We start from the raw sequence: 23,707 nt of genomic DNA on the forward strand, positions 1-23,707 counted from the left end.
GAGAACATTTTAGTCCACGCGGTTTCAGTTTGCTAGCACTTAAAGGATAATTGTCTCAAATATTACAATATAGTCTTTCTAGTTTCAAAATACTATGTTTTAGTCCGTTGACTTAATAAAAATGTTATTTGACTATTAAATTTATAATTAAATGACAAAAATACCCCTTTTAGAAATAGATGAAAAATGACTTATACAAACAACACTAATCCCATACTTAGCGGATGTGGGATCCTAACAACTTGAATTCGCATATTTATATAAAACGTTGATGAATTGTTGATCTCCCTGCTTTTATTTTTTCTGTGATTAAATAATTAATTAGAGATGATGTTTTAAAATATACTTTTGAACACATGAATCAATAAGGATTCATTTTCAATTATGCTGAAAATATGAAAGAAAAAATAAATTACCTAAGACTGAATATGGTCATAAACCTCTTACATAAAAGATTCTTTTTCATAAAGTAGTTTATATTTAGATTGAATAGTAACTAAGAGCGAAAATTTATCATTGACTACGTTTTCATATTTAGATTGAATAGTAACTAAGAGCGAAAATTTATCATTGACTACGTTTAGATGATTTGATTATTTGGAAACATGAACTTATTTAAATCTCATGTGGAACATATATTATATAATGCTTTTTTACTTTATTGTTGTCTAATTAAACTCGGCTCGGCTTACAATCCTAGTCCAGTAAAAATCTAATAGTAACACTTAGGTCGTTGTAAGGTGACAGCTTTTAATATTTTTTTTAAAGTCTAAAATACATCTAAATTTTTCTTATGTAAATAAAATTAAAAATTAATAGAACTATTAAAAAAAAACAGCTGTTAATTGAGAATCCTAGTAAATATTTGGAACAATTCCACTAATTATAAGAAATAAAAAATTAATTGTTAAGGGTATTTTAGATGTTTACAAAAAAAGTTTAAAAAAGCTGATACTAATGAGGACCTACAGCAACTATCACATTCTACTGGACCTTACAACTGAGGCTATACCTCGGGGACCAGATTGGATTTCACTCTCCTATAATCTCTAAGTCTTTGCACTGCTTCTTGTGGATTTCTACTTTCATATTTTTTCCAGGAAGTTGCCTATTTTATTGTTTTCATCTCTTTTCTCAGAAGATGCATGCCCTACCTAAAATTTTCAAAACTCTAAAATCTAAATTATAAGGGTTAGGTAAGAATCGGCTTTAAATCTTATACTTAAAACAGTTGACAGAAATCCATCCAATTGATACCTAACTCCCATACAATTGATCATTCTTTAAAATTTCAATTTGTCATAATGTTATTGTTTTATTGAATAATTCTACTTAGACCATGCCTCGAGGACGAAATTGGATTTCACTCTTCCACTGTTTCTAAGTCTTTGCATTGATTGTTGTGGGTTTCTACTTCCATATTTTTTCCAGGAAGTTGCCTTTCCATTTTCTATTTTATTGTTTTCAACACTTATCTCGGAAGATGCATGCCTTACCTAAAATTTTAAAAACTCTAAATCATAAGGGTTCGTATGAGTCGGCTTCAATCTTTTACTCAAAACAATTGACACAAATCCATCCAATTGATACTTCTTTATTTCAATTTGTCTAAATGTTATTATTTTATTGAATAATTCTAAGTGTATATATAAAGACTTTCATACAAATTGACGTGTCAACAAATAAATATATAGATTAATACAAAAAATTAAATTAACAAATTACTAATAAAATAAGATTGAATGAATTGGCAATAAAAGAATTGATAAGGACCTAAGTAGTAAGTAATACTATCACATCCTACTGGACCTCGTGTTACTTAGACCATACCTCGGGACCAAATTGGATTTCACTCTTCCACTGTCTCCAAGTCTTTGCATGGATTGTTGTGGATTTCTACTTTCATCTTTTTGTCCAGGAAAGGAAGTTGCCTTTCCTTTTTCTATTTTATTGTATTCATCTATTTTCTCGGAAGATGCAAGTGATAATTGACACAAGGTTGAATAAATGGTATGTTATACCTTAATAGCAAGAACTGATCTATCACACAACACAATCAAATCAAGAAACATAAGAATACCACAAAGATCAAACACACAGAACAAGCCACGATTTACTGTGGTTCACTTATCCTTTTATGGATAAGCTACATCCACGTTGAGCTCAAGAAAGGTATGAGCTCGCTGCACTTCGATTACCAGAAACCAGTCAAGATTACACAGATTCAACACTCACCAGATCTACCCGTTTTACAACAGCACTCAGCCTTACAAGATACACTATGAATATCCCAAACCCGAGAGAACAACACTCTCACCTGAATGATTAAAGCCCCTAATCACTCGACTGATACTCACAATCTGGAATTGAATCTCAACCCTAACACAGAGAAAATAGCCGACTCAATATAACCCTAGCCTCTTTCGTTTTCTCTCTCTCAAGACTGAATGAATCATGCGCTTATATATGGTTTGACTCTGTGAGTGATCCTGACCGTTCAATCTGAAACGAATCCTGTGGTCTGCATTTGCCCAAATTAATACGCCTAAAACGACGCCGTATTAGTGTTACTTAAACGACGCTGTTTTCAGGCTTCCATATTTAACATGGTACGTACAGTGAAACAATATGTTTTTGTAGATTAGGATGAGCTCTAACAGGCCAATTGGCTTTTAATTCATATTCGGTTCTTATAAAATACAAAAATAAAAATTCTAAATTTCCACCCTACAAAAACCAAACTAGCAATAGTGGAAGAAGAGCAAGATGTCATTGACTAAGACATCATATAATTGAGTATTTGCATCACGTTCTCTGCATTATAACTTTTATCTTCTTTCTTAGAAGGAGCCTTGCCTTTTTTTTCCTTTTTTCTTTCTTTCTTTTTTTTTTTTTTTTTGATCAGACTTATAATCGCATCACTAACAACTAAACAAGCAACTAAGCGATTGACTATGTAGGTCATGCAACATTTTTTTTTTTTAATTTCCACAATTTTGTGCATTTGATTGATTTTATATGTTTTTCCAGGAAGATGCCTAAATTATATATATATTAAAAAAAAAAAAAAACTCTGAATCATAAGAGTTAGGTGGGCTTGTTCATTTACAAATTTAGTATTTCCATTTCTTTGCTTTCGTATTGCCAAACGGAAATTAACCATTAATATATCTAAGATAAGTTCTTCAATTCAAGCTGAACAAAATAAATAGTAATTTTAAAGAAAGATATTTGATTTTATACAAACATCTTGAAATTCAATATTTCTTCTATTACTATTAGTAATTTAAGCTAAAGAATCTCTAATTCTATTAATATTATTTCTAATTTTTTCATACTATTTTTTACAATTAAATTAATAATTTGACATGCACAACGTTGGTGAAAAAACTTCAAATTGTCCTAAAAAGGAAAATTTATTTTAAAAAAATTTATAGCTCTATTATTAAAATTTATATTATCTAAAGTTAAATTTATCACTTTATGAATAACATCATAATCTTCTAAAACTTTAACAATTTTATTATAAATTTGTTGACCACTATAATCCACATTCATTAATCTAAATTCCAATTAAAATTTATTTAATTTATATTCGTTATTAAAATAATGACTAGTCACACAAATATAATCTTATTTAGCTCTACCACTCCAAATATTGGCGATTAGAGCCACACTAACATGATAACTATGTATTTTATTTTTTAATTCTAATTTCATTTTCCCAAACAATTAAAGAAGGAGAATTGGAATTTGGAAATATGAATTGAAAATTGCAAAAACTAATAAAAACTAAAATGAGAGCAAATAGACAACAAAGAGAATAATTGAGAGATTTCAGTAGAGAAAATGAGAGAATTTGGGATGTGAGACAATATGACAGTTTAGACCCTATTTATAGAAAAAAAATGAGAAAAGAAAATGACCAAAAAAACCCTCCAACTGCTGTAAAACAACTATATTTCAAGGGTAAAAAGGGTATTTGAAAAAAAATTATTTAATTAATTTTTTTTGTCCAACCCGGCGGGTTGGCCATTAGAACAGCCAACTCGCTGGGTTGAAAACCCCAACACGACGGGTTAGATGGGTTATTTTTAAAAAACATATATATACAACTCGCCAGGCTACTAAGACTCGGCCTGCCCGATGGGGTATACGCTGGCCAGGTTGACCCCGACCTATCTCTTATGCAGTCCGGGTTGAACCTGACTTGATGCAGGCTGGGTTAGGGTTGACTCGCATAACCTGACCCATTTGTTCCACCTCTAATGAAATCTCTCCTTTTTCTTTGTCATTCCTATCTTAATTACTTAGCACTGTTTTAACCCTTTTTTTTTTTTTTTTTTTTTTTTTTTGGGAACTATTGTGTGTGGTTTTTCCACCAAGCACGGGCTGACGTAAGGATATAGCTCAACCTAGATGACCTCGGTGACTATGATTGACTGACCCAGCATAAGCTCTTCAAGCCGAAACTCGATCTAATGCAAGCTAGTCGCGGACAACCCGAATGATCATTCAATTGATTATCAGATAACTTCAGATCCTAGATAATTGAGAGATTTCAATAGAGAAAATGAGAGAATTTAGGATGTAAGAAAATATGAGAGTTTAGACCCTATTTTTTTTTTTTTTTTAAAAGGAAAAGAAAATAACCAAAAAGACCCCTCCAACAATTATAAAACAACTATATTTCAAGGGTGAAATGGGTATTTGAAAAAAAAATAATTAATTAGATTTTTTTGTCCAACCTGCTGGGTTGGCAACGGGTCAACTTGGTGGGTTGGATGGATTTTTTTTTTTTTTTTTTTTAAATATACAACCTGCCAGGTCGCCGGGGTGGTCTATGAAGACTCGGCCCACCCAGCGGGGTATAAGCGGGCTAGGTTGAACCTGACCTTCCTCTTATGCGATCCGAGTTGAACCTAGCTTGATGCGAGCCGGGTTAGGGTTGAGCTGCCTAACCCGGCCCATTTGTTCCACCTCTAATCTCAAATACTTAAAATAGTTATGACAAAATACAAAGGGGGCGTTTGGTTGGCGGTAATGTCAGATTATTAGGGTAATGTCATCTGATATTACTTGATTACCATGTTTGGTTGTCAAGTAATATAAGATTCCGGTAATCTTCAAATACTAATAGTAACTACTATTGGTAATATTGGAGGTAATCTAATTACCTCTATTTTCTTAGGTATTCTGAGATTACCAGGGTTATCCTTTTTTGTTACAATTTTATCCCTTATTAATGAAAATTTTGGACAATAATGCCCGTATTTTAAAATAAATTTACATTAATATCCTATTTCAATTTTACCCTTATTTAACTAAAATTTTGGACAATAATGTCCTTGAATTTAAAACAATTTACAAACCACTGCACTCAGCCACCACCACCACCACCACTGCCACTTAGCCACCACCACCACTGCCACCCAGCCACCACCACCTACAGCGGCCAAACACCATGGACCGCCTCAAAAAACTCGTCGGAGTCCCTAAAAAAGAATGAGTTTCGGTGGGAGGCTCCGGGAGTCATCGCTATGGCCGTTTTCAGCCATATTGATGGCCGAAAACGGCCATATCAGGCCAGATCCATGGCAATTATCGGCCAGATCTTAGAGAGATCTGGCCTGATATGGCCGTTTTTAGCCATCAATATGGCCGGAAACGGCCATATCGAAGCCTCTTAGTCACGGTGAGTTGCTGATTCGGACTTTCAGAGACTTCCGGCGGTGGCGACAGGAGGCGGGGGTGGTTTTATAATAAATTAAAGTTTTATATAAGCAGGGGTGTTTTAACTAAATCTGAAATATTGGGGGTTAAAAGAAATTATTCAAAAATTAATATTAAAAATAATATTATATTAATATTTGTAAATGGGACAATTTAGTAATTTAAATAACATACCCACCAATTTATTCCCCATAACCAACCATATTAATATAATATACCCACCAACTAACCAAACACATTTTCTTAAAGATTCCCAATAATCTTTCAAGATAATATATCTTTCCAGTAATTCAACATTCCTAGTAATCTAACATTCCTGAACCAAAACGCCCCCAAATAGAAAGTTGGACTGGTACTCAAGCTAAAGGACACTAAAGCACAAAAACACTCAAACACGCACAAAGCCATATAGGCCTTGGTTTGTTTCTACTAGGTCTGAAATTCGAATTATCTAGTGGACACCCATATGATTAAAGGGTATTGTTTCATATTTTTCAAATATTGACACCGACATTGCTAGAGACCACTATTTTTTTGTTTTAAAAAAATGTAGGATTCAATGCAAGTTCCAGTTTTAAAATTGGGTTTGCAAAACAAGTTCGAGGAATTTTTGAATTATCAAAAAACAAAACTAAAAAACCCATTCTCCTAAATTGTCACACGTGTCCTCACCTATGAAAATAAGAAAAAGATCATACTTTAGTTGAGCAGTAGAGGAAGCAGAACAAGAAGCCATTGAGTAAGACATCATATAATTGAGTATTTGCATCAAGTTATCTGCATTTTAACTTTATCTTCTTTTCTAGAGGTGCCTTCCCTTTTTTTTCCCCTTTTTTGACCAGACTTATAATTGCATCGCCACCCACAAGCAACTAATAAACCATTCACATTTGGTGTGATTTTGTTACACACATTCAGTAATTCACATACAGGAAATTCCTCAATGAGAGTTCACATTTGTAGCACATAATTTTGAGATAATGAAAAATAATCAAATAATTTACCCTCTCCTTACACCCAAAAGTTTTCAAATTATAGCAGTTACCTCCCCAAGTCTTTTCAAGAAAATTTAAACTACTTTTGTGAAAATCCTAACATACCCTTCTACTTTGCCCTCAAGAAACCGAAATTTTTTAGATGTAGTCCTATTTTTGGCACTAAAAGAAAATTTTGTTAAATTCTTATTTCATTTGCGAGGAACCCTATGATCTCGGCGTTTGCTCCTCCGCCGCATCTCCTGGCGTCGGTTGGGCCAGTGGTGGTTCCCGTGGCGAGTGCAGCGGCGGTGGGGCAGTCGTGGGTGTACCTTCCACGCGCGACGGCTCCGGCTTTCCAAGTGTCGCACGGGTGTGTGATAGCGAGTACGCATGAGAGAGGTGCAGGGGGGCTAGCGTATGGCGGGCGCGTAGGGGATTTGGGTGTGAATATGATGGGGACCCAAGTACAGAGTAGGGCCCATGGACGGGTGGTGGATGGGCCCTCATTGAGTAGGTTTTCAAAAGGAGATGGTGGCCCCAGTTTTGATGATGTATTGGGCTTGGATTTACATCTGAGTCTTGCTCCAGCTGGGTCTTGATTTGGGCTTGGTTCGGATCCGAGTGGGTAAATTCTAAGATCTAATCAAATAATGTAATCTTGTGTACATTTTCCCAAATTTTATTTAATTATTTTTTTCCTCATTATCACTCACATTACTTACCACTAATACAATTATCGGGTTTTTCGATTTTCCTTCTTAATAAAAATATTTTTGTCTATATAATTGTATTATCTTAAAAAATAAACATAAAAATATATGCTTTTTTTATTATAGGTATGTAGCTATTTTGTAATGTACAAATGGTACTCAAATGAAATCTAGAGGGAATTTTGTTTGTAAGAGGAGCTACATCAATTAATTGAATAAAATTGAAGTACAGAATTGGTTATCATTAAACTAATAGATAATGATTAGGCAAAACTTAGAAACCAAGTTAATTAAATTTGTATATTATATATAGACTCTCTTGCTTAAGTTACTAATGATGGGGGGTAATTTAATATATTATACATGAAGGTATAATCTTTTTTCATTGATAGGTTTTCAGCAATCTTGTATATGAAACGAAGATAAATATATTTTATAAATGGTCATGTACAGTCTGGTATCGATCATAGAATCAATTCTGGCTGGAAAGTAAATTGTAGAAGCCAAAAGGGATGATTTTAACCTTTTTATGCACAAGTGAAAATGGGAAAAAGAAGCCATATCTCTTCTTTTTACAAACTTTATGAACCATGAAGTGATGTTACTTGCAAATGATCCTTATGTCGGTGCTATATCTTATACAACAATGGGATTAATCCTTTAACCTAACTGGTTAATGAGTAAGTATTACTTACCACCCTAACATTGTTTTTTTTTTATTTCTTCCCCTATACGTTTTGACAATTTGTTAACGGTATCTATTCTATGGAAGGCAGTCAAATGATAGGTTGTGGTTGTGTTTTACAGAACTTGAGAATTAAATCTCTTTTGAGTATTTTCATGATCAAAGACTAATGTTTTTTTTTTTTTTTTTTTTTTTTTTTTTTTGAGAAGATTATGAGTTTGGATAGTTGAGGGGTTACTTCAGTTTGAATTAAGGATTTATTGATTGTAAAAAAAAAAAAAAAAAAAAAAAAAAAAAAAAAAAAAAAGAGCAGATTATGATTTGGAAAATTATTTCACACACAGGAAATTTCTTAGCAAGTGTTCACATTTACCTCTCCATAAACCCAAAAGTTTCCAAATCATCACAATTTTGTTAAATTCCTAATATACCCTTCTATATTGCCACTATTTGGTGTTAACTTTGTCTCTGTAATCATCGATTGAGATGGGGCTCAACATTTTCAAACATGCAACCAAAAATTTTGAAACTGGTTTTCACAAGTGATTTAAGTAAGTGGGTTTCGAAATTGGAGTCGAATTAAGTGAAATTGGGAAATTAAGAATATCAGAGTTTCGAATCAAGAGTAACAAGAACAAAAATCAATTAACAAAACAGATTTATCAATGAATTAATTGAAGGAAAAATAAAACAACATATAATTGATTTTATCTTCCACTATCTCTCAGTGTTTGCACTTTGCAATATATTTTTCTCCTGGAAGATGCGTTGTTCCCCTTGTCACTTTTTGACTTGACTCAGAAATGCAATCTAAATGAGCAATTAATGGGCTCTTTCTCAACATTTCACTTTCATCATTTCCCCTGGAAGATGCTCCTCTTTTTCTTATTTTTCTTGACTTATTGGGCCGTGAACATTGGGTGTGATTATGGCAGTAACTCAATATAAATACCTTATTAAATATGGAGGGAATATTTGGTATGCAAATAAAAAAGTGATCAATAGTGAAATAAGTTTCGTTCACACCTATTTTTACTAAATTTCCTTGAAACTGTCTCAATGAATTGCTTTTCCTAGAAGTAAAGTGATGGAAATGTGTGTGGCTCTTTCTACTTTTGCCCTAAAGTCTTTCATTTACCACCTTATTAAATAAAACTAATTCAATTTCTTTGAATTGGTATGTTTCTTGCTTTACAGGTTACAACAGTATTAAAGAGCAATCAACATCATTTAACTACTCAAACAACCAAACATTACCAACATTAACATTGTAGTAGCCTTCATCCAACATACATAATTAAAATGTATTCCAACGAGATAATGTAATGTCAAAATTTTTCGGGCTAAATACAATTATAATTTTATAATTTTTTATATATATATGCTTGGGGTCCCAATAATTTTGCTTATCGAACACGGTGAAAGGTTTGTGGACAGTGGCAAAAAGTAATGAAAAGACATGTAATTTTATAAAACTTGAATATTATCCTAAAGTTGACAGGCTGGGTCATGCCCATGCCCCAGAATAGTCCTTTTTGGAAATTGGGGACTCCAATTTTAAACGGTAAAATTATATTATTGCTTTGCTGCTATATCAATAAAGAAAAAAAATATAATTTCAAAAACAGATTGAGTCGTCAAAGAAAAAAAAGAAGATGGGACCAAAAAGGAGTTGGTGGGAAACAACTTTATGAAAAGTTGAAGGGCTTTTACAATAGTGAGTCAAAGAAAGAAAAGAAGATGGGACCAAAAAAAAAAAAAAAGCTAGTGGGAAACAACTTCATGGAAAGTTCACGCAATTGCAGGCTCTTACAATTTTGAGATGTTTGTTTGATTTTTCTTCAGAGATTGGTTTCTTCTTCTCCACTGCAGCTCTGGTAGCGAACAGTGAAAGGGGGAGAAATTATAGAAGAAGAAGAAGAAACCGTCCTAATTCATAGACTTTCATTAATTAGCCAAATTAAATTAAAAAGATAATTTAATTTTACAACACTCCATAATTCTATCTTTTAAATTAAGGTACCCCAAAAACTGCAGAGGAATGCTAACAAAATGACAAAACAAAGCAAAGCTTAAAATACAGTGCCGAGGTTCAGAAGCAGAGCAAAGCCGCTCAAGGGAGGAAGGAACCAAAAGCAAAGGCACTTTGATAGCTGTGCATGATGATATGATGTCAGTATGAGGAGCTGATGCAAACTTGAAAAATGTTACAGATTTAAATGACAGCCGTCCGATAATTTTTCATAATCCAGTAGTATCATCTACTCAGGTTGTTTCAGTCAATTCCCAAGTCTTCATTTCAGTTCCTTTGTTGAAGTGTGGGCCTTGACGTCTGTCTTATCAATGTCATATTTCCATCCATTGTAACATTAAGTTCAATTTCAACATACTAAATTAAGCCAATCAATATATCAAACAATTTTTTTTTTTTTTTTTGGGTGGGGTTCTTAAAACTATATTTATAATTTTATATACTTTTGAATAGCTCTATTTTATTTGCTGGAGTAAAATATATCAAAGGAAAACAAATGTGTGAAATTGTTTTAGTCACTCCTAATTTGAGAAACTAGGTAAAAATTCATAAGATTTTCAAATTATACATATTAAATTCATAAGATTTTAAGCTAATGAGATAAGTGAAATAATTTGTCAAATATTAAATAAACTATAAATTATATCATAAACTTCCTAATACAATGTATAAATTGATGTTTTAATATTTTTATTTACATTAATTTGGATTAAATATATAACAATTTAAAGTAAGTATAAAAGGACGATTTATAATACTATAAATTGGGTAATATTAAACATCAAATGCATTAAATACGTTAATGGTATTGTTAAATGCCAATGGATTTCATTTGGCTTGTTTAATAGTATAAGATTTTTTTTTTTTTAAATGATAGAGAGGGATATCCACCAAATATTAAAACTCATTACTCCTAATTATTGCTGTTGCGAGAAGACATGTTAGGGAGAACCGGAGAAACCATGGGAGAGTCCAAAGGATTTTTTTTTTTTTTTTAAGGAATAAGAAGGCAAAAAAAAAATTGTGTTTTGGAAGTGGAAGGGAAAACAAATAAATAGAGAGATTTTAACCATTCAATTTCATGTATTCCATATTCTTTTGGCCAAAACAAAAAAAAGCTATGGTCCCGCAAAGACAAAGTAATTAATTTAAAAAAGAAAAAAGTTAGGTGAAAACATTACTTGGTACAACTCCCTGTCAATTAATTAATTTCTCATTCGTGAAAATTTCTCTAATTGAGTGGCATAGACTTTATGGAAGTTTCAAGGAAGTTGCTTAGAGATTAACCACTGATATGCTTTTATAATTTTGAGATGTGTTCTTGAGATGTTGTTTTGAGTTTTGTTGAGATGGCGTCTTCTTCTTCTTCCCCTACTCCTTCAGTAATAAAGAAGTACGATGTTTTCATTAATTTCAGAGGGAAGGACACTCGCTATTGTTTTGCCAGCACTCTACATGGACTTTTGCTTGAGAAAAATATCATTGTTTTCTTTGATGACGAGCTTGAGAAAGGAGATGAAATTTCGTCATCTCTTATGAATGCAATTGAAGAATCAGAAATTTCAGTCGTCATTTTCTCAGAAAGGTATGCCTCTTCTAGATGGTGCCTTGAAGAACTTGTGAAGATCATTGAATGCAAACAAATGCACCAACAGATGGTACGACCAATTTTCTATCATGTAGATCCATCAAGTGTAAGTAATCAGACTGGAACTTTTGGGGAAGAATTTGCCAAGCTTGTCAAAAGTTTTAATAAGGAGAAGTTAGAAAAGCTACAAATGACGGAAGAACAATTTAAAGACAAGATTCAGACATGGAAGAATGCTTTGACAACAGCAGCCAACCTAGCTGGCTACACCGCAACTAACAGAACGTAATTAATGTTCTACTCTTTTACAATATTTATAGCTGAGTTTCTATTTCCTTTTTTTTTTTTTTTTTTTTTTTTGGTCAAGTTTGCGAGAGATAAATATTTCACGGAATTCATGAGCATATAAAATCAAATCTAAACGGTCCTGCACTTCAAAAAGTTCAAATTCACAGGTAACAACTAATTATTTCTTTTTCATTATTCTAAAGTTCTATTTATTTTAAACATTTTGTGTCACACCCCCTCTCCGGTGGTCCAAATCCTATCAGATCTGGGCGCTCTGAGGGACTCAAGATTTCAAAAGGAGGGTGAATATTTCGAAAACATTACATAAAAATCAATTAACAATCATAAATTAGAAATACAAATAGTCTCTTAAAACATAAGTATTAGAAATCAAATACAAAACATGGTATCACTATACACAAAAATGAACACACTTCATGAAGTAGAACATGCGTTTAGGGTTTAGGATGAAATGTACATGAATTCCACTTACCTTCAACCAATTTCGGATTTCCCTCTTTTCTTCTTCCTTTTTTTCTCTACCTCTCTTCTCCGACTTTGCCCCAATGAGAGAACCCTAGCCCTTTCTATGTAATTAGGCAAATTTCATGTTAGCCCTTCATCGTTCTAGTTGTGACACTTTCCTCCCTCAAAGTTCCTAATTCTTGCACTTTGCACCCTAAATTTTAACCAATAATTCTTAGTAAAACTTATAAAAAAATACGGGGTATCACATTTTGAACAATAATTGGTCATTAGTCAACAATCTCAAGCATTATCGTATGTTTAATTTGTTAAAAAAAATCTTCAACATTAAGATGTGGAATATCAAATTAAGGTTATATAGATGCAAAGCCAAAGATCAAATTCCATTTACGGTCAATTCTGACCAAATGAAGTTATATAGATGTGTAAATCTTTTCTTGGTCATATACCTTTTACAACTGTATTTTTAGTTATTTTTAATCACTAACATAATTCTTCTAGGAGAATTTCTGATGTTCAAGGGTGAAATGACCTATTTCTTTGATCAATTATTGCAGAATAGAAATCACTTTTTTTTTTTTTTTTTCCTTCTCCTGGTTTACTTGGATTACTTATTAGTATTGTTTGTTTTTCTTACAAGGGCTACATTTGACATTGCAATGAGAGTTGTTCAGGAAGTTTTGAGGAAATTAGATGATTTGCATTCAGATGCTGATAATAAGAACTTGGTTGGAATCCAAGGTATTTGTGATTGCATAGTTCATTATTTATGCGATCAAGTTTATGGTCGTGATTTTCAAGTTAAAGTTAATTTTCTCGTCATAGGAATTTGGGGAATGGGTGGTATAGGAAAAACAACTATTGCAAAAGTTGTATACACTAGAATAAAAAGTCAATTTGAAGCTTCTTATTTTGTTGATAATGTTAGAGAAAGATCAAGTGGTAATACTAAATTAGCTCCTTTGAAACAAGAAATGTTTTCTCCAATATTAGGAGATAGGCCTTCAAAAATAGATTCCACCTTTATAAAACGAAGGTTTGGCTCAAAAAAAGTCCTCATTGTTTTCGATGATGTGACACATTTTAAGCAAATAGAGTCTTTTATTGAAGATCCTAAATGTTTTGGCAAGGGAAGTCGAATTATCATTACAACAAGGGATAAGCAAGTGCTTACAAATTGTGAATTGCCTGATGATTATATATTTAGGATAGAGGGATTATCTGAAGATGATGCTCATCAGCTTTTTAATAGGTATGCTTTCCACCAAAATCATCCTTTAAGAGATTATGATGACTTATCACAAGAGGTAATAAGGTATGCTAAAGGCGTTCCATTAGTTCTTGAAGTGTTGGGTTCCCTTTTATATGGCAAGGCAAGAGATGTTTGGAAAAGTACAATAGAGAAATTACAAATAATTCCGAATGAGGACATTCAAAAGGTGCTAAAAATAAGTTACGATGAACTTGAAGATTTGGACAAGAGCATATTTCTAGATATTGCATGTTTTCTAAAATGGGAGGATAGAGAGTTTGCAACAACGTTCTTAGATGCTTGCGGCTTCTTTGCAAAACGTGGAATAGATATTCTCATTGACAAATGTCTAGTAACCGTATCATGCGATAACAAAATAACAACGCATGATTTGCTTCAAGAAATGGGTTGGGAAATTGTGCGGCAACAATCTACAGAAGATCCTGGTGCACGTAGTCGTCTATGGTATCATAAAGATATATATAAAGTATTGCAAGGACAAACAGTAAGTGTCAGAAAATATGCAATTTTCCATTTTTTTTTTTTTTTTATGAAGCTTAGTTACAAATGTGACATCTAAGGTAATTTACTAAATAAAGAAAACCGCAAATCTTACATTTTTTTTTTTTTTTATATATATTTTAAATTTTAAACTATATCCCTCCCTTTGATTTCTATTTCATACATGTGAGATTTAAGAAAACAGCAGCTATGAGAGTTTTGTTTCAACTTTTTATTTGTGCATTTGCTTACGCAATAGAAGGTTTGGGTAAGCTAGCTAGGAAGAGTATTGTTTGATATTTAAGAATTATAAAAAGAGTACAAAAAAAATTTAAAGCTTTGACTAGTACCTAGTAATTTAATCTTTAAATTATGTTTATAATTAGCTAATTGTCAGCTTTTCTTGATTGTCAGTGGACTAAAGCGATACAAGGCATATGTTTGGATATGTCTCAATTAGAGGGACAAATCATACACTTCCAACCTCGTGCATTGGAAGTGATGCATAATTTGAGATTATTTAAACTACATAACTCAAACTATGAAAAGAATAACAGTAGTGGGGTACATGTTTCTGAAGGCCTTAATTCTGTTTCTATAGAGCTAAGGTACCTCTGTTGGCATGGATGCTCGTTGAAATCATTGTTGTCAAATTTCTTGCCGGAGAACCTTGTGGCACTTGATATGCCTTATAGCAATATTGAACAACTTTGGCCTGGTGCTAAGGTAATATGTTGATGAGTAATACTGCACATACATCTTTTTCATACAACATTTCTCATACAATATTATGTGGTAAGATATGATTGGTTAATTTAAAGTTAAAATTAAATTTTCATCCAATCATATCTTGTCACATAATGTTGTATGAGAAATGATGTATGTGTAGTATTATTCTATATTGATATTTATGTGATTATCTTTCGGTTGTATATTAAAGTTACTAACTATCATTTCTTTCCTGTCATACAGCTTCATAAATTGAAATTTATCGACCTCAGTCATTCGACGCTTCTAAAAGTTCATGATCTTTCATTGGCCCCAAATCTTCAAAGTTTAATTTTAGAAGGTTGTTCAAGTTTGCATGAGATTTCCTCTTCTATTCAAAGTCTTGATAAACTTGTTATCTTAAATCTAAGGCACTGCAAAAGTCTTCATTGTTTTCCAACTAGCATTGAATTAGGATCTCTTGAAAAAATCAGCCTCTCTTATTGCTCAAATCTAAAGATGCTTCCTAAGATCTCGAGTAATGCAATAGAGTTACTTTTAGATGAAACTGCAATAGAGGATTTGCCGCTAAGGATAGAAGAGCCTTCCAAACTAGTTATATTGAATCTCAAAAATTGTTCAATGCTTAAGAGTCTTCCAAGCAATATTTGTAAGTTGAAATCTCTTGAACATCTGAATCTCTCAAGATGTTCAAAACTAGATGGATTTGTTGACAACTTACTATATTTAGAAGCTCTGAAAGAATTAAATCTGACCAACTGTTGTATCGAGGAGTTACCTAACAATATTGGTCAGCTATCCTCACTAAGGAGCTTACTTCTAGGCACAAACAATTTTGAGAGCATTCCAGCAAGCATCACAAACCTTTCCATGTTATCTTCTCTTGACGTAAGCTATTGCGCGAAGCTTCGATCATTACCAGAACTTCCATGTCAATTAGAAAGTATGGATGCACACAATTGCGTGTCACTGGAAGCATCACCAAGTTTGCCAATTCTATTATCCAGAAATTCTCCCCAAAGCCTAAGAGTGAACTTCATCAATTGTTTCAGACTGGTGGATCGAAATGCGTTCGAAAAAATTGTGGAAGATGCTCTAAAGAAAATCGAGAGTTTTGGAAAATCAAACGAGGTCTCTCTCACTATTGCTTATTTCATATGATTTTAATTTCTTTCACTGTAACAAGAAGTTTAATGACGTCACAAAACTGATGAGCTTTATTTTGTTTTATTTTTTATTTTATTTTTACAGGTTTCTACTCCAGGTAGGGCTTTTATCTTTTTCCCAGGAAACGAAATTCCAAGATGGTTCCGCTTTGAAACAACAGGATCAGCTATAACTTTCACGGTGCGAGGGGATTTGACCGGAACTGTATTCATTTATGGTCTTACTGTCTGCGCCGTTGTAGAGTTTCAAAACTATCATGATAATGAGGGGCAGGGTTTGTTAGTGGGCTTTGACTGCATTTTAGCAGATGATGAAGATCGTACGAAATCATTCCAAGGCACTTTAGGTGGTTGGGATTTTGGTAGTGGACCTGACTATGTTGACACAGATCACGTATTCCTTGCATATGATAAATCACCTGACCGGATTGTAGGCGATTTATCAGTTTACCACTCCTACTTCCTTACGGTGACCATCAAATGTTTTGTTCATAATTTAAATACGGACAGGGAATGTTGTTGCCGGGTGAAAAAGTGTGGAGTGGGAAGTTTAAGCGAATTCCCAGCAAATACAGGTCAGAGAAAACCTAAATATGATGCCTGTCTTTTGCTATTTCCTTTCCTTAGGGCGGATCCAGCCCACTTTTGCCCACCCTCAAATTTCCTTTTTTTAAATATTAATATATATAATTTTGGGATTTTAGCCCACCCTAACAAAAATATTAATATGTAATTAATTTTTATTTTGACCCACTCTAAAAAAAATTTCTGGATCTGCCACTATAATTCCATATCTCAAAAGTAAATAAGGTAATTAATGTCCTAATGTTAACTAAAATTTGAATGGAATGCTATTATTGCTCCTAATTTGTACGGAAATTTGTGAGCTTTAGCTAAATTTATTCTTTAAATACTTGAAACAAAAAATTTAGAAAACGAAAAGGTTCTTCAAAGAAAATTTTGTTGAATTTTGTGTTAAAAAGGAAATTACCAGCTTGCCAGTTTGACTTAGTATGTAATAAAATTGCATATAAAGATTACATTATTGTTCCTCTAATCTTTTCTGGGATAAATTTATTATGTGTAGAGATTTTAAATTTATTATGATTTTCATTAAAAGATGACCACAATATAACGGGAATGCAGGTTTCTGGAACTAGAGTTGGTTATGAATATACTTTTTTTTTTTTTTCTAATTTAAAATTTTGGAACTTCAGATGCAGGAGAGTTACAGACGTATATGAATCAAATATGCCAGTAGAGCAAAATTATGTCAAGAAGATACTGGTTTTCTTTGCTTTAATTGCTCTGTGATGTCTGAGTGCTTAAACTTGCAATGTTGGTCCGAAGATATGCAGCTGTGGAAAAGAAATTTTCTTTAGCTTTTATTGGACTACTCGAATTCAGTTGATAAGAGTTGGACTGAACTTGCTTCATTTAGTATACAAACCAAGCTGATGTTTGATATGATAATGGTTTTCTTTGTTAAGATTTTGGCCTGCGAGGCTAAGTTCTGGACTTCTTGTTAATGAATAAAGTGGGTTTCATATTCCGTTAATTCAGGTATGTATGCATTTTCCTCTAATGAATGAACTTGAACTTTTGTTGACAGATTTTCATGCACTATTCTTGCTGCGCTTCAGATGTATATATGCATTTAGAAAACAATTCTTATTGACTTGTAAATATGATTCAAGCATCAGTTTATATACGAGGATATTTAGACATAAAAACATTCAGAAAAAGTATCAACAGATCTGGTTAATTAAACTCTGTTCATCTGTAAGTCATATTCCAACTACAAGGACAAATTCCAGAACAAGAGCAGAACCCCTCCAATATTGAACCTGTGAAAGACATTTGCTGAAGTGAAATTTCTGAAAAATTGGTGGTTCATATTGGTATTAATAATGTTTTTGAAAGAAATTCAAGTGAAATACAAATTAGAAACCAAGAAGACAATAGATTTATGTTATTATATAATGTAGTGAAACCGGAACTTGCCAACCTAACAGAAGGAACTATATAACAAGAACTACAAAATGATAATCAATAGAATACTAGGATTCACATTCAACAAGTACTTGTATCTGGTGAGTGAATCATATTTAACTTATTTAAATTAATTATGTGGATCTCCTTAATATATACTTATGAAAATTAAAGAATATTTGTGGTAATTTATATTAACTTAAATATTCATTAGATTTTATGTTATTTAAGCACAAATGGTGCACTGCATAATTGAATGCCCAAATTGTGTAAAGCACTACCAGGGCTCAAAGATGTTAAGCGCTTAAAATAAAAGGGTAACCATATTCCTCATAACAGCCCAAAAATATTTAAATGGGTGAATTTAGAATGTCTGGTTGTGGTAAACGAGAAGGGCCATGTCATGCAGATATGGATCAAAGGGCATCCAGAAGCCCAGACCAGTAATAGGTCATAAGAACTATCATGGGGCCATGAGAGCTCAAAATTTTGTTATCAACAAATTTTGCACAGAAACAATAATATGACGTATACAAATAAATATAAAATATTACCCTTTTATGTTAACATTTATTGAATTGATTATTATATCCACTCATTGATCCATTTCATATCATGTCAATTTATAATATCTATTATTATTCTTATCAAAAGAAAAATGGTAGGATCTATCTAAGATGGCCAATGAAATAGCTAGAATTCAAGGTTATCAAATATATACATTATTCAAAATCAATTTGAGCAAACGAAGGTATATAAACTGCCATAAACTAAATGAGGGATTATTATGTTTCTTTTAGAGAGTAGAAATGTTTAGGGCTTTTACTGTATTTTATTATTTATTATTTATAAAGAAAAGTGAAAAAATGTTATTTATTTACAAACTAGTAGTAAAGACTGTTTTTACTTTTTACTTACAAAAGATACGGGGTAGTAAATAATCCTATAAACTTTCTCTCACAATCATGATATATCAGTTTGCAAATTGATAGGTGGGACCTATAATGAGTAGATGGTGAGTAGATGAGACCCATTTACGAGTTGATACGTCGGAGTTATGAGAGAAAGCTTGTGAGATTGAATTGTAAATGTAATATTATCCATTATGTGTTATAAAATTGATAATACCATCAATTTCAAGCAAAATAAAAAGGTAGAAATGGATTTAGATTCCACATGGCAAATAATATTTTGTGAAGTGAAATATTAAAAATTAATTGAAGATGAAATTAAGTTAATTAATTACTTCAATTTAGAACATTATTTAAACATTCACATAGTTCACCCGTCAAAAAGCTATATAATTTTGGATGTAATTTTGTGATACAAATTCATTTGGTAATAAACCTTATTTTTCAGTGCTTAATTGTTCTTTGGTAGGCTAATATAAATCTTCCATATCCCAAGGCAATCTTCACAGAGAAATTGAAACCATAATTCAAGTCGGAGGCAGTTGAAAATTGAGTTAATAAAACTAAATCAAATTGAGCAACTACAAGTCTACAACTCTGCAAGTTCATTAATTTTTGTTACTATGAAGATGAAATTAATTATTAGCATAACGACGTAGCAATGTTCTGATTTTGTTGTTAATAATTTATATTACTAATCGCTGAAATTAATATATTTTTGTAAATTGATTTATTATCTTTTATATTTATAATAAGAAATTAAAACAATTTATATTTGGTTTGGTTTGTCCTCCTATTTCGTATTTTTCAAAGAGTTAAGGCTGTTAGCAATGAGCCAATGAGTCTGTTGATGCGTGATTTTGGCACCAACTAATCGACACGTGCGCAACGTTGATTGGTCAAAAAACACACGTGAGTATGGATAGTGAATATGAAATAAATGCAATGAGAGCTTTTAAAGTGGTTCGGATGCTAAGGTGGCAAGTCCTACGTCCACTGATTTGTATTGATATGGTGGGTCAGGTCGCTAAAGCAGACTGACTTACAAATGATTGGAAAAGTAAATACAAAGTTCTTAGAGAGAGAGAGTTCAAATGTAAAATGGCCGAATCCCCTTAATGAAGGGGTCTTCCTCTTTTTATATCAAGTTGAATGCATGTAATCATCATTAAATCCTTGGGTTGGTGTGAATGTCAGGACATAATCCGGCTTTACGTCCCATTGCCCATTTCCCAAGCTGATTTCTTGTGATTTGGAGCGGGGAAACGGACACGTGGGAGCTCCAGGGCGCTTGGCAAGCCTGACGTGCGCTTACTATTTTGACGGGAGCAGGTCACGTTTTGTCACGTGACTCCACGTCAGCCCTTGATTTCCCAGGCATAACAGAAGTCCCTTAGTTTTTAAGGTTTGAGGATCGAACCTTGGAAACTAAATTATGCCGCGATTGGAGGTTCTGATAGTTCCGACCTGAATGGAAGAAGCTCGGTATAGGGCCTTCTGCGAACACGACCTCGCACAATTTTTGCCCAAACGACCTGACAATCATCATTTTAGCGACCTGGATTCGTCGGACGTTCCTTTCTGTGCCTTAGGGTTGGAGATTCAATGAACCTGCCTCCACGCTGCCAGGCGCTCTGCACGTGCTGCAGTGTCTGTCAGGCGCATTAAATGCGTTGTGTGCTGACCCGGCGTTGTTTTGACAGCTTTAACTGCACGACGCATTTGAAACGACGACCCTCATCACGGCATTTAATGCGATGTGGGGGGAGAGAGAGAAGGCTGTCGTTTCAGTTCCGAGTGGTAGTAACCGTCGATTCGCAGTCCATATAAAAGCTCACATTTTTCAGATGAGGCCACCAAAATCCCTTTTGCTTCGAGTGACAAGCCTTTGCAAACCGGAAGTTCTTCTTTTCCGATTGGCACTTCTTAGACATCTGAAACAAGATTCGGCCTTGGTAACGCATCCTAGAAGGTAAGATCCTTTTTCTTCTTCCTCTTTTTTTTTTTTTTTTTGGTTTGGCTGGTGGGCAGCGGCGTTGAGTCTCTTGGTGTTTCACCAGAGACACGCCGCTGTCGTCGAACTCAAACCGTGGATGGCGGCTCGAGTTACTGTTAGGGTTTAAGGAATTTGTCCCATGCCGCCGCACGGGACAAAATGCGAAGGCTAAAATGACCGTGTCTGTCGGTGTTACAGACTCTGGAATGGAGCCGTCAACGTCCAGACTCGAGGAAGGAACCAGCTCGTCCTCGCGGGAAGTTCCCGCGGACGCATCCCTTGACGTCTTCTCGGTTCTCACCCGAGAAGAGCTTGATAGAATTAAAAAATAGTATGATGTCCACGCAGAGGTGTTCCTCGACAACACCCGGTCGTCACGGCATCCTTCTGATGGCCTTGCTGCGATCTCCAAAGAGATCTTCAAGGGTGGAGGGATGATTCCCTTCCATCCTTTCATCAGGTTGGTCCTGGATCACTTCGGGATCGCACCGATGCAGTTGACACCAAACGCGTATGTCATCGCTGTCGCGATGTACATCGCATGCTGCGAAAGCGGCTTGGGCAAGCCAATGGCGGTGGAGCTCGGTATTGCCTACTATCTTAAAAAGAGTAGGGACAAGGATTCGTATTACTTGTCCCAATGACCTACCATCGCCGAAGGGATACATAGCTATCCCAGCAACGCGGGGGCCTACGAGACGAAATTCTTCTTTTTCTGCTATGATGGCTACTGCCGCTTTCAGAAACCAAGTAGGTTCTTCCTCGCTAGGTATATTATCTGTTCGCATGCTTTATAATAACGACCTGTTTTCTTCTTTTGCAGTTAATAGAACGACCAGCCAAGACTTGCTCGACGACCCAGACAGGCTCGTATCTTTTGGAGTCCTTCCCGAGGAAAGCCAGGACTCGAAAAAGCTCGTGACAACCGCGAACTGCGGAAGTACGGTTTTATCAGTAACAACGCGTCTTTAGAGCCCCTAGAAGGTAAGTTACGCTGATTTTCTTTCTGGTCGCAGAATAGTTTTGTTTACTAATGTACTTACATGCAGAAACTATGCCTCCGAAGGAGTCCGAGCAGCCTCACCGAGCACCGTTCGTCTTCCCTCGATCGAGGAAGGAGAGAGCGATCGAAGCTGCTTGTCCCATTCTGGCACAACCGGTGCGAACTGCCGCGCCTTCCCAGCCCCAACCTGTGCAAGAAGTGACTAGGGCAGAACAGGTCGCTCAGGCACCACCTTGCTCGCCCAAGGGGGAAGGCTCCGGCCCAGAGGTCGAAGAAGAGGAAGCAGATTTAGGTCGACGAGTCTGAGACCGAATCTGAGGAAGAGCCCTTGAGGTCGCAAAAGGACTCAAGGAGGTCGGGCAAGGAACCTGTGAGCGAGGCGATCGCTGCCGGCAAGGCGAAGGACGCACCGGTGCTGGACTCATTGGGGAGCCTGCCCGAATACCTGCAGCCGATAGTCTATTCTCTGCTCGAGTGTGGATTATCAGAGTCGTATGATGAGTTCGCTGACACGGGCGACGACCTGACAACCACGTCGTTCCAACATCTAAGCAAGGTAAACGAACTGCTCTTAAAGTTCCATTCTAATTCATTTCTAATTATTTCTTGCTCGCAGGCTTTGCTTGCAATGAGGATGTCTATGGAGAAGACTCGATTGGGGGCAGCGAAGGGGGCAAGCGACCTAAAGAAGGAGGTCGCGAAGCTCAAGAAAAGCCTAGAGTCCGTCGAAGCGGAAAGAACGCAAGCATTCGAAGCGGCAAACAGGTATCTGAACCAAAAGGATGCTACTTTGCGAACTGTGGACTTCCAAAAGGCGGAGCTTGAGCGACGTGTAGAGGAAGTGAAGGAACTTCAAAGGACAATCGCCAGGCTCTCCAAGGAGTTAGGAGAGAAGGACCAGGAGATCCAGATGACCTCCATATGGGCTCAGCAAGCTGAACAGGAAAGGGAGGCCTTCGAACAGGAGAAGCATGCTCTTGAGGCCGAACTCTAGGAGAGTCGGGAAAAAATCGCTTCACTGACTAAAGAAATGCGGACCCAATCAGAGGAGCTGGAGGAAAAGGCCACCGACTGGGCGATCGGGTCTATTTATTCCTTGCGGTCAAAGAACCCAGATCTGGACATTTCCAACCTCTCGGAGGGATGGCAAGAGGCCTTGCGGATTCTGACGGAGGAAGACGATCAAGCAGCAACGGCCACCCGACGATCCGACCAAGCACGGGGTTCTGGCCCTGCTTCGAAGGATCCCCCCAACCAGCCATAGTGTAATGAGTCTTGACTCCATTGAGATTGGGTCTTAACTTTTGGTTGTACATGAATGAAAATACATTTTGCTTTCAATTGCTATTCGCTTTTTTATACATAAGTGCAATTTACAATTCAGTTTTACATAGGCAATATTACATGCGAATTCTTACACGCGAACAGAACACATGCAAACTGTTTCCAGTGAACAAAATAATACTTTACATTAAAGAGGAAACTAACAAAAACTAATTTGAGAGTTGAGTTCGGGATTACTGATAGGATGGCCGGAGGTGCTCGGCATTCCAAGCTCGAGGTACTTTGGAACCGTTCAATCTTTTGAGATGGTAAGTCCCCGGTCTGATCACCTTGTCGACCTGGTACAGTCCTTCCCAGTTAGGTCCTAGTACCCC

At 34.9% G+C, this 23,707-nt stretch overlaps 2 protein-coding genes across 2 annotated transcripts; both read left to right on the forward strand.

Annotated features, from left to right (window-relative positions):
* The first annotated feature begins 11,486 nt into the window (after nt 1-11,486).
* LOC116131803 (toll/interleukin-1 receptor-like protein) lies at nt 11,487-13,899 on the forward strand. Its single transcript, XM_031417475.1, has 3 exons — nt 11,487-12,010; nt 13,140-13,240; nt 13,752-13,899. Exons 1-3 carry the CDS (start codon nt 11,487-11,489, stop codon nt 13,778-13,780), a joined length of 654 nt encoding a protein of 217 aa, XP_031273335.1. The 3' UTR covers nt 13,781-13,899.
* On the forward strand, nt 11,487-17,461 carry LOC116131793 (disease resistance-like protein DSC1). Its single transcript, XM_031417468.1, has 7 exons — nt 11,487-12,010; nt 13,140-14,256; nt 14,667-14,978; nt 15,225-16,112; nt 16,233-16,541; nt 16,658-16,722; nt 17,365-17,461. The coding sequence occupies exons 1-7, from the start codon at nt 11,487-11,489 to the stop codon at nt 17,459-17,461; spliced, it is 3,312 nt and encodes a 1,103-aa protein (XP_031273328.1).
* The last annotated feature ends 6,246 nt before the right edge of the window (nt 17,462-23,707 follow it).

This window comes from Pistacia vera, unplaced genomic scaffold (genome assembly GCF_008641045.1).
Source record: "Pistacia vera cultivar Batoury unplaced genomic scaffold, PisVer_v2 Contig243, whole genome shotgun sequence".
NCBI lineage: Eukaryota > Viridiplantae > Streptophyta > Magnoliopsida > Sapindales > Anacardiaceae > Pistacia > Pistacia vera.

Excerpts from the sequence above, each read along its gene's own strand:
- LOC116131793 (XM_031417468.1), top strand. The coding sequence starts at position 11,487 with ATGGCGTCTTCTTCTTCTTCCCCTACTCCTTCAGTAATAAAGAAGTAC. Across the intron at positions 14,257-14,666 it reads AAGTATTGCAAGGACAAACA|TGGACTAAAGCGATACAAGG; the intron begins GTAAGTGTCAGA and ends CTTGATTGTCAG. Across the intron at positions 16,542-16,657 it reads ACTATGTTGACACAGATCAC|GGAATGTTGTTGCCGGGTGA; the intron begins GTATTCCTTGCA and ends AAATACGGACAG.
- LOC116131803 (XM_031417475.1), top strand. The coding sequence starts at position 11,487 with ATGGCGTCTTCTTCTTCTTCCCCTACTCCTTCAGTAATAAAGAAGTAC. Across the intron at positions 12,011-13,139 it reads TACACCGCAACTAACAGAAC|GGCTACATTTGACATTGCAA; the intron begins GTAATTAATGTT and ends TTTTCTTACAAG. Across the intron at positions 13,241-13,751 it reads GAACTTGGTTGGAATCCAAG|GTATGCTTTCCACCAAAATC; the intron begins GTATTTGTGATT and ends GCTTTTTAATAG.